This window comes from Leptinotarsa decemlineata, unplaced genomic scaffold, assembly GCF_025532065.1.
Source record: "Leptinotarsa decemlineata unplaced genomic scaffold, Ldec_3_MD MMD2_tig00026282_RagTag_RagTag, whole genome shotgun sequence".
NCBI lineage: Eukaryota > Metazoa > Arthropoda > Insecta > Coleoptera > Chrysomelidae > Leptinotarsa > Leptinotarsa decemlineata.
In genome coordinates, this window is record NW_027412668.1 from 7,638,706 (window position 1) to 7,650,925 (window position 12,220).

General features: G+C 36.0%; 1 protein-coding gene across 1 annotated transcript in view; it reads left to right on the forward strand.

The window, feature by feature from the left end:
- The window catches only part of LOC111509538 (uncharacterized), a 46,684-nt gene extending 42,662 nt beyond the window's left edge, over nt 1–4,022 (forward strand). The window contains 1 exon segment of the mRNA XM_074179757.1: nt 1,498–4,022. Within this exon segment, the coding sequence (XP_074035858.1) occupies nt 1,498–3,885 (2,388 nt within the window). The 3' untranslated portion in view covers nt 3,886–4,022.
- The last annotated feature ends 8,198 nt before the right edge of the window (nt 4,023–12,220 follow it).

The following is a 12,220-nucleotide window of genomic DNA, read 5'->3' on the forward strand; positions in this document are numbered from 1 at the left end:
TGAAATGCATTGGAAGAGAAAATTATTTATACATGGGATCCAAATGACACAAAACGCAATAAAAACGTTATTTTATAAATATTTCCGGCAGTGGACATTTTTATGTTGATATCACAGAAATGAACCCGTTAATATTTAAATTAATGAAAACATGTTCCACATGAAATAAAATGTACCTACACGAAAATCATGGTTGGAAATGACTTAACCTTCCTTTTATAGAAGGAAATGTTCTTTAATTCAAAAATTGTAACAAACGAATCGGATTATAACAGTTGTATTCACACCGAGTTGATAACAATAACAACAAAAATGACGTCTGTCAAATTGGATCACTATATTTTAGTTCTGTGATTGGATATTAAAAACATACACTTGGCAATACCGCTGTAGACACGATTAATTTTATTGGTCAACAGACACGCGGCCAATTTAAACTGTTGCTTCTCTAATTGTTCTTTTTTCTGCAAATATAAAGAGATCTTGGGACCGATTAGGCTTGATAAGTGTAATATACCCCTAACTCGATCAGTCTATAAGCGAACCAGTATCGTTTTCAATAGCATGAAACAAGCCCATTGAATTTCAAAATATTGTGTGGCCAATAATGCAATCTCTCTAATGACTTGATTTGACTTTGTACAGTTTTTTGTTGCTTGGAGAAGTTGTCTCAAACCTCCTGAAAAATTTGCAATCTCACGAACTTATACAGTGTGTTCAGTCTTTTCATGGAACTAATTCACATGCTATGGTTCCCCGTTGTTGTTTGTACAAGATATTTGTGAGAAGTTCGTCATATTGTTCTGGACAAAATTTAAACTGTCCATGGTTGCATCTTGTCTTTCAGTACTTTACGGTCATATGAAGCGTGATGAGCTGCCTCTGCCCTTTTGTTGCATTCCCTTCAGAGGTTTTTTTCGTTATACAACTATATTTTACTTGCTGATTTTGTTTTGTTTTAAAATCTGATTGAGGTTTGTTTGGTAAAATACTACTCATACTGTTAAAACAAATTCTGATTTTTGTGATGAAAAATTAGCTTTCTCTTCTTCACTTAATGAAATTCGCAATATATAAGTTATCCCCTTCGACAAAAAAATTGAAATTACAAAAATTGAAGATATATGCACTGATCGAACATGCAGTAACCAAATTTTATATAACTATAAAGTCATTTGAGTAAAAGTTGTCATAAGTCATTCGAAACTATGTTAGAGTTTGACATGTTTATTCGTTTGCTCTTTGAAGAATATTTTTTGTATTCTTCCTCTTTGAGTAAAAAATGAGAAGTAAATCGACGATTCGGTTGAAACACTGCATTTCAATTAAGATGATCCAGTTTTATACAAACGCCAGGCCCCACGAAATATTTTTTGGTGAGTTTTCAAACCCAATCTCCTATAACAAGTCATATTTGTCACGAACTGTCACACAAATCAACAGTTTTCAAAATCCTTATCATCATCATGAGGTCTAACAGAGCATTTTCATTTCCAGATTTCTACAGAAATTCAAATGAATAGTAACGCCAATGTCATCACCACAAAATTTCAAAAGGATCACGAAATCGATGCCTCTGTGGGCCTCACAGAAGAAAAAATAGAAATTGAACCGATTGTAGATCACACTGGACATAATCTTACAGACGAGAACAAGACGAGTATTATATTGGAAAAAAGCATAAACGAACTTCTCAGTACGGAGAAACTAGTACCGTTGATCAACGTAAACAGCTCACTGAAAAAGATCAAACCCACGACTTTGAAAAGAACCTTCAGCGTCGATCGCACACTCTTCAAAATGGAGCGAGAAAAACTGAACAGTTTAGGTTCTGATGATTCACTCCGCTCAACGAGTACAAAGTCTTTGATTTCCAACTTGTCTTCAGAGAAAGGCTCGCTGAACTCTACTGGAGGAACGTCCCAAAGCTCCTACAGAAGACTTTCTCTGACTAAACCGAGTCCAAATTTTCCTAAAACCATTCCCAAGCGGAGGTCGTTGGAAGGGCCCTCGAAGAAAACCGAAAAGGCGGTGTCGACTTTATCTTCTCTGAGCAAAGTTGAGTCGAAAGTGGGTTCCATCAGACAGCGCCAAGTAAAACCTCGAGCCCAAATTGTAGCTGCCGTGACAAGCCGGTTGTACTCCAAAATGAAAAACAAAGAGGTTTCAACAGACACTGACGATATCAATACGTACAGCCTGGTGGAAGTAACTCCAAAGGAGCTCTCTATCTGCGACAACGCTAGGGCAAGACTGAAGGAAATAACCAAGAAGGCTCTGCGGGCGCATAGGAACAAAAACGAGGAGACCCAAACAGAGGTGATGCAAATTAGAAGAGTTAAAGAAACGGCGACGGACGTAAACGATCTTAAGCTGGAGCTGACTGAGGTGAAAGAAGCCGCGACAGTCTACGATATCGTCAATACTAAAGATGCATCTATCGAATGTAATACCCTACAGACGTTTGAGGATCCTGATCATAGGAAATCGGTGTCTTTCACCAGGACTTGCGGTACCCAATCCACAGAGGAAGGTGAAGAAAGCAGAGGAGCTACAAAAAGCGCGACGCCCATGTCTTTTACCAAATACCTCAGAGATATTCAAGATGACTTGCCCCAGAACTCCATCTACACTAATTCGGTAAACATCAACATATCTAATAACTACGTAAATGGAGAAAGAGTTGGTAACAGCCACAGCGAGGACAGCTTGGAACACCCTGGCCAAAATAACTGTCTGGCGACACCTGATTTGCTGAGCAACCACAATTCCTTGGACCATCAAGGGTCTTCGAGAGGGGTTGACCAGGACTTGTCCCACGAGAGTATAGAAGACGTCGGCTTCCAGTTTTTCACAAGTGAGCCATTCAACCCTCCTAATGGCTTCAAAGCTTTCAACGTAGCCACGTGTAGTACAGTTCCGAAGTTTGCAAACCTAGCCCCGTCGGTTTTAATGTCGAAAAGCTACGCCCCCGAAGTCTACATGTCCAGGATGTATCAGGAAGAGTTCTGCTTGCCTTTTCCGAAGTTCAAACCTCGTGTTGGTCTACCGAGGTTGGTGGAGACTGACAGAAGGAAATGCGATGAGGTGGTGGTTGTCAAGGAACCACTCGTCTTGAAGTCCATTGTCAAGAACCAATCCTTTACCGAAGAGGAGACGGATGCCACCGCCAAGGACTCGTTGGAGTATCACAGGGCGAATAAGAGAGTCCAGTTTTCAGAAAAGGGTGGAGAAGACACCCAGAGGATGATCAATGCCATGGCTTCGTTTTTAGAGGAAGCCACCCAACTGATAGCAAAGATAGATAGGAGTAGATCTCCTCCGGTGGACTATGACGTGGAGGTAACTGTCAACGAGGTTAAAGGACTCGAAAGATGCTTCAGAAAAACTAGGAAAAAATCTTCGGGTGATAGTTTCAGGAACAAAAGTAAGAAATTAGGGAGTAGTCACTGCGAAGAACCGCACGAAAAATGCATTCAAACGTTGTCACCTATCAGAACGAACTCGTCCACTCAATATGATCTGCCGTATAGTATGCCAGTTAACAAATACGAAGCGATTCTAGAGGACTCGTGCAGGAGGCTGGAAGAGAAGATCCGAAGGGTGCCGAGGTCTAGACTAACCCAACACGACTTCCGTGGTGATAACGACGGAATTCATCCGAACCCTTACTTAGAGGAGCCCGGAGCCAGTGATATTGACGATTCCAGTCTGGATAGCCATCCAGTAGCATCTTCAGACTATGGAAGTCTCCCGAGGAGAAGGTACATGAGGAGGACGTCTACGTGCAGTCCTAGTGCTTTCTTGAGGCAGCTCACCCAGATGAGGAAGCAAGTCGTGGAGTCTTCTAGGGAAGATTCAACCGGGAGTGGGGGTAATTCATAACTTTCAGGGGATTTCGGAATAATAGTAACTTGTGAGTTCACTTTTGTGGGCGTGTTTGTACAATTTTTTATGCAACCCATTTGGAAAGTATTTGATTTTATAATGATCGAGTTTGGATTAAAAAGTTTTGAATTTTACATTCATGCTATAGTATTCCCATGACTCTCTACCGTGATCTAAAGTTTTGTCTTCCTACAATTGATAGCTAGCTTTTCACCAGCCAAGGGAGAATAGAAAATAGAATTTTATGAGTGTAAGACCTTTCTTGGCTTCAAACACAACCGTATAATTAACGACAACCATTCACGTCATAACATTTCCTGGAGAAGTTTCTTTTTGCACGAATCGCTTGTTTGAGGTATAAGTTAGGTTATGTTAGAATTCAAATAAGTCCAGCTTTTGGTTAAGCCGATCAGCTTTTTGGCGAGTGATTTGGCGGGTCTTTGTTCATCATGATTTCAGCTACAGTGACCTGTTAGACAACATAGGTCATTCCTGCTGTAATCATTCAGATTCCCCTTTCTGTTAAAGGGGACTATCACAATTTTACTGGGGTTTACAAACATCTAACATCTGTTCCGTCTGAGGTGTAACATAAATACATTCAAAATATTTTGTACATCTTTTCTGTCATCTATCATTTTTCTACTTTAACCTAAATACTCATCTCTCTATTGAGATAGTCACATAGCTTTCATTTTTTTTTCTTGAAATTAATTATTTTCTATCGATTTCCTATCCAACATATTATTCCTTCATTCAGGAAGTATAATTCTACTAGATATATTTATGATTTTAATAAAAGATTCATTAGGACTCTCTTTGGTAAGATTCTGGATCAGCTCTTGATAAAAAAAAACAAAAACTTATCAATAAAATTATATACACCACTTTGTTGACAATGTTATCAACTTTTGGCAACGTCGATTTCTGACTCTTCTATGTACAAAGGTTCAAAGCTGCATCAAATAATTTTATTTTCAACTACTTCAACTTCTGGCTACAGCTACGATCCCAAAGTTTCAAATAAATTATTGTCTATTCGAAAGTTCATGTGTGCTTCAGTGCAAATACTCAATGCAGCTAGATATAGTGTTTGCAAATTGTTATTCCACTTCTGACACAAATAATTCCTGGCATTACAGAAGTAAGTAATAATTTAAAACAAGCTCTGTGGGTGAGAAGTTTATGTTCTTGCAAACTATCAAGTTTGTGTGTGATAACTGTTTAACAATTCAACTGCGAGCGGAAAAGATGAAAATTGCCATAATTAAAAGGCAAAGTTTCTGTGCCAGGCACCATTTTATGTCACCATCGTAATTGTGAAAGTTGGGTATACCTGTGAGTTTCGTAGTAATTTGGAATTCGTGAAAGAAAAAGGGTTCGTTTATATACGAATCGTGTGCATTCACAGAAACCTACAGAAAGACTGATGGACTTTCGTAATAGCGGTTTGTTTTTTTGAAGGGCAAAACACAAGCGATACCTGTGCGAAAGTAGCGATTCACATCCAAATGAAAAAACGTTCTAGGAGAGGTTATTCCATATACACGCAGTTCTCCAAATGAAAGTGTGAGGTGTAGCGAGTTGAACCTCAAAACAATGAACAGGCACAGTTCGTCGCGTATTTCTGATATGTACCGCTCTTGGTAGAATCAAATATTCCAAGTCACTTGAACACTTCCCGTGAAAGTATGTATAGAAGAGGGACAAATCTTCGATGTTCCAGACTATCAAGGTTGCAAGTGATGTTCGCGTCTCCAGTCAGGCTCTTTTCTGGATGGAATACAGCAGCTTCAGGGTATGCTTAGGCTCCATACATAAGAACAATATTCCAGAGAAGGTCTGACCTGGGCTTTATAAAGCATCAAAAGTTGCTGAGGGTGTACAGTTTTCTGGTTCGAAACAGTGTTCCAAGCTTTTGAAAAGCAGCCTTTGCAATTCCCACGACATGATTGGGCCAAGACATGTTGGTGTCCATTTCAACCCCCAACAAACTTATCGAAGCAGAAAGAGGAATTGTCTGTCCTGACATTATTATATCCGGTTCGGAGACATTTATCTTTTTGGAGAAAACCGATGCCTGTGTTTTAGTGACATTGAATGGGGAATGTTCCTCAATTTGGGTTATTACAGCAAATGAAAGTTTGAACAAAATAAAGTTGAGTTTAATTCATGAGTTTTTCAAATTCACTTCGAGAAGTATTCAAATTGATGTTTCAAATGTTGGGTTTTAATTTTTCAAGGGATTTGTTTCTAATTCACATATTGGCAGCAGCGCCTAGAATGCTAGATCGGAGTTCAGGTTATACTATGCTAGAAGAAGAATCATGTCAATAGTGTCAAATTAAGGCAAAATATAAATTATAGTTCAACACCACCTCCACTAGCCACATAAACAACAGTTGTTTTGTTATTTATTTATATAGAGGAAGATAGGTTAGGTGCACAAAATGTCATATGTCACAGAATGTCTCGGAACTCGGAACATAAGTAAACAGAACAGCACGCCTCATCTTTGTTTGTCTCATACAGGTAACAGATCCATTGTCCTTTATTAGCTATAACCGATGTTACCAAGTGGTGAAATAGAAAAGAATCCCTTCAAATGTTGAATGCATTATTTCATTCCTCTTTTTTAAGTATTTAAATAATTTTTTAAAGAAAAAGGTTGAAATGATAAGTTTAACATGCGTTGTTTTAGAGCTCTTTCATGAAAACTACTTGATTTTCGTCAGGAGGACCATTCCCATTCGAAATCGCTTCCAGATTCTCATTGAGATATGCAACCTCCTGCTGCCGGTGAAGATATGCATCCGTAGCCGATGTCCTGGAATCCAAATGGAATGACGAGACAAGTGTGCTGTCGTCGGCAAAGCAATATATTGGATTCTTGTTTTTTTCAATAAGTCATTGAGTTACAATAAAAAGAAGGTTGGCGACAATATGGATCCATGGGGATTGATAGTAAAACTATTCGAGAAATATCCGTCGACGGCCACTTGCAGGGAACGTTCTTTCGGGAAGCTGGAGAGCCATACACAAGAATGATCCAACAAGCCATAGCATCGAAGTTTGACCAGCAAACCCTCATGCCACATACGGTCAAAGCCTTTAGAAATATCAAGCGCAACAGCTCTTGATTCTCCATGTTCCTCGATTTGCGTTATTCCAAATATGGGTGACATACGATAGAAGGTAGCCTGTTGATCTTTGTTTCCGAAAGCCATATTGATGATCGTTCGAGATGTTGAAGTTATCATCCTTTTTTAGCGCGTGTTTAAGGATACTTATTTAGAAAAATTTTCCAATTTTCACACCACATCTTATTGTATTGCAGTGTATCTACGAGAAGGAAAAATCAATAGTCACCACAAAAATCATAATAATTTCGTATGATATACAGGGTATTCCATATTCGATGGTCTATTAGACGTATCTAGTGAACAAAAAAGATGAGGGTTTCAAATTTTGGTTACCGATGTAGATGGCTGTGATCTATCGTTTGAAAATATTTTCATCGCCGCGTTGTTGCCATATCTACATATAACAGACATCAACTTGGAAATTTCAAATGGAACACCCTATATATTATATCATTTTTTAATTTCGCATCGAAATCCAAGTTACTTTTGTGCACCATGTTCTATACCTATCTCTCACCGTTTTTGAAATAATAATCATTTTGTATATTTTTTTTTCGTCAAAAACATGGTATTTTAAATATTTTATATCGCATGAATTAACTGATACATAGAACTGAAATTCTGGCAACATTGAGATGATGTATGGTGGTCATTATTTCAGAACGAAACTCAAATCTTTTTTTATACAGAGTGTCTGAACAATACGACTCAATTTGGATCTTTGAAAAATGACCATAACTAATTTTTTTCAAATGGAACACCCGTTATATTATTCGATTTTCGAATTCAGCCAACCAATGTGAGTAACTTATCCTATACCTATCTCTGACCTTATGATGCATTGTTTGGAACTTTTGGTGTAGTAATGAATATTACTGGAGGTTTTTCCCAACACCAAATCGTTATTTTTAACACCTCGACACGTGTTTCGATCACCAAGTGATCATCTTCAAAGAGGAAGATTAAAACTGTTTGGTGTTGGGAAAAAACTCCAGTAATATTCTATCTCTGTTTATGAGATATGAGTGCATCTATATTTTTTTTGCTTCTGTACAAATATAACATTTCAATTAAAAAAGTCGGCGAAAAATGTATTTATTGAACACATTGAATAATGAATAATAACTTTATATTAGTTCAGAAAGGTTTAATGGAATACATGAATGAAATTTCATAATGGGTGAATGTCAAACATTACTATTTTGACCGAAGAACGAACACTTTTCAAATTTAAATTGGTAACAAAATTAATTCTACATTAAACAAGAGATAATATTGTGAAACTAGTTTCGCAATTATTTGACATTTGATACTGACATGACAAAAATTCACTAGCCCAGGTGCTTGAAATGCTGACCATTCGCTTGTAAACATTGATGGATTGATGATGTTATTACGTTATCAGTCGTGAAATAAATGAATATAAAACGAATTTAGGATTTTAAGAGTTCGAATAATTATTATTATCCATCTTCACTATTCAATAAGACAGTCAAACTATTCAAACAAGTTATTGTCAAATCCATTATTTTGTTTTTTAAATCAGACTTAGATCATGATATACTTAGATCATGATCCTTGCTGAAATTCAGTAGCGAAATTGAAAATTAATGTTTAAATTAAAACTCTTCTGATATTCGAGTAGATTATTGGAAATAGAAAAAGATTCACCATATGTAAGGGATTTTTCAGACTGATTTAATAATATTCAAAAGTATTTCTTGTGTAAACGGTCAGAGATAGGTAAAGGACATAGTTGATCAAAGTTGTTCACATTGGTTGGCTAAATTCGAAAATTGAATAAAATGCAATGTGTTCCATTTGAAAATAATTAGTTACGGTCGTTTTTCAAAGATACAAATAGAGTTGTATTTTTCAGACACTGTATAAAAAAGATTTGAGTTTAGTTCTGAAATAATGACCACCATTCATCATCTCAAAGTTGCCAGAATTTGAGTTCGATGTATCAGTTAATTCATGCGATATTGAATATTAAAATATACCAAAAAATTACAAAATGATTATTATTTCAAAAGCGGTGAGAGGATTCCAAACTGTGCATCACAAGTTCATTCATTAGTACTTGTGATGAACTGTTTGGAACCTTTGGTGTAGTAATGAATATTACTGGAGCTTTTTCCCAATACCAAACCGTTATTTTAACACCTCGACACGTGTTTCGATCACCAAGTGATCATCTTCAAGAGGAAGGTCAAGTTTGATCCAAGTGCGCGTGTATTCAATCATCTAATTTTTTTTATTTTCAGTTCTGATATTTTTTGTTGCTCGGTTCGTACTAAGTTATGTTATAGTTTTCAATTATGGATTTTTTCAATTTCAAAGATAATCGCCTTGTGTTTGGGCTCTGGTTTTCAGCCATTCAACCAACGTTCATTCATTAATTGGACATAATGTGTACTGAAGTTAGACAGGCAGAAGCATATTGAGACATACATATTATCCTAACATGATGATCTATTGGACTCCCAATTTCAGGCCTCAATTACATTCATTATTCCAACCCATATACAACAATGCATATAATGGCCGCTGACATATAAAAAATGGCAACACAGTGTCTTCAGCACAGCACTGCTGATCACATCACAAACAAAGAGAAAACACATAATCTATAAATCAATGACCACTAAATAAAAATACTTACCTTCTACGGATGTGGTAGAACATATCTTGAAATTATGAAAGAATTTCATATGATGCGGTAACGGTTCAACGCTGAAAATACAACAAACATCAGAACAATACATAACAAAAACGAGCTGGCAAAAGATAAGGGTCCATCTAATGTTCTTCTATGACTGAGGGGTCGTAGCCTCCTCATGAACAGCAATAGGAGACTTATGCTGAACCGTTGTCATTGAAGTGCTGATGGTTACAGTGACGGCCCGGCAATGAACCGACATCCAGTTTTGCTAGGATATTATCAAAATGAGATCATCACATTTTCTTCTTCCGAACCAAATTGAATTAGAAATTATGTACTCAAACTTTTTTTGAAAGTAAAAGTCATGTGGTAATCTTGTCAAACCGCTTAGTTGAATGTTGAAATCAAGTTGAAAGCGGAGTAGGCTTTGAAATTTGTATAGTTTCATGATATCAAATGTTCCTGCCATGCGTCATGTCAGTTGATCATTGATTTGCAAGGTTAATGTGTGTTCTTCGTTATTTGTGAAAAAAGTTAGTTTAGATATCGATGCATGTAGTTTGGTTAATAATATCTAGAAATAACATCATTTTCAGAGGAAGAATATTGGCGGTAAGTGAAAATAGTTTAAGTATGAATCTTTTAAACATATCACCTGCTATATCAGGAAGCTGAATGTAGATTGAAACTTAAATCAACAGTTGTTTTGAATGGTAAAAAGTTAGATTATTGATTTTCAGTAATTGTAACTGAATCTTTTGTGGACAGTGTTCAACCATTAGATATTTTTATACACATTAACCTACTCCTACTAGTGGTAAATCCACGATTGCTTATTAAAATGTGTCCACTATTCACTATCCAGTTCAGATTACATGCTTGATTTATGAATTAACGATGGCTTATAGGTTGCGAAAGTTCAGGTAACAAATGAACATACCTGGTTTTGTCATCAACGATGATACACGTCAAAGGTATGGCCGAATTTCACCGCCAAGAAATCATGACGTCATCAGCGGTGCTTGTGTATACGGAAACGCAGAAACATTAAAATTTGTTTTTGATGTAATTAAGTATTCCAAATCAGAATTATATTTTTTTGACTTCACACTCGAATAATGTGAAATTAAATTTATAGTAATGGTCATTATTTGCTCCTTCAGAAATGTAATCAAATGGAAAATGATTTTGTAGCCGACCGATTAGTACCTATTATGTCTAATGATTGTAAAATCAAAAGAGTGGGGTTAAGTAGATAATCTCAACTTACCTACAGCAACGGTTTTACAGTTATTAAAACCGTCGGATAGATGGGGCTACCTGGGCAAATTAGATGTTAGAGATTAAATAATCGATCAAACTTTGTAACCGTTAATGAGAAATATACATGAATTGTTTAGTCGTTGAATGGGAACAAAATAAATAAAATATGAAGGCCAAAGAAATATATTTTTCACAACAGAATATGTTAATAATTACTTAAATATTGTAACCAAAATTTCTGAATTTTTGTACCGCTGGTCGAACCTTTAAAACTCAAGTTCAATGATGATTTCTAGCAATTTAGATTTTGTGAGTAATCATTTACTTTTGCAGAAAATTCTTCGCTGTCATATGCTAAAATAATAATTTCCAAAGACCTTATTAATTTCAACTAACACTGAAATACCCTTTTTTTTGAGGGTTGGGGACTTGTCACGGGCACCAGCAAGGCATCTGATATGTTTAATAATTGTAAAATCAAATGGGATCGAACTCATAAACTGCTGTTTACCTACCCTTCGTTTATTTTAGCGATTTCGAAAACGGAGCCCGATTCTTGTTTGCTAAATGTTAATCAGTATTCATAAAATATTTATTTACTTTATGTTACTGACAAATATACCCGTAGAATTATTTCAAGAAAAAACATTTTGGTTTCAACGCAGGATAGTGCATTGCAGGGCAGAATTTATGTGTAAGCTACACAAATTATAGCTTACTGCCCTCACTCTCTGCCTGCACTCTCTCTGGCAGAGACAAGAACAAAAATATTTCAGTTCAATATATTTTCTCAATTCTCATAGGTAGTTTCAAAAGATTAGATTAGATTAAATTGCTTCCTTTGAAAGAACTTTTTTTTCTCATCAGAATTTGCATCTTAGAGTTTGATAGGAATAAAAATTCATACTCAAAATTTGTTAATTTACTACCGCTATACTTGTTGACTGTATTTCAATTCAATCCATAATATCTCAAGTGGCTTGAGGTCTTATCAAGTTTGAATCCGGCTCCGAGTTCGACATCTATATGAATAAAATTTAACACTACAAAAAAGTTATTTTTCCATTTTTGAAAATGTACCGAATTGTGATTGAAAAACTTACTTATAATCAATTTGGTGAAAGTTGTGGAAAATACCTACTCAAATGTAATTCTGGAAAATCTGTTTAAAATACCTTGTACTAGTGAGAGTGACAGAAATAAAATTCAAAAAATTAGTGTTCTTATTTTCAAATATAACATTATTTGAACTCATGTTACA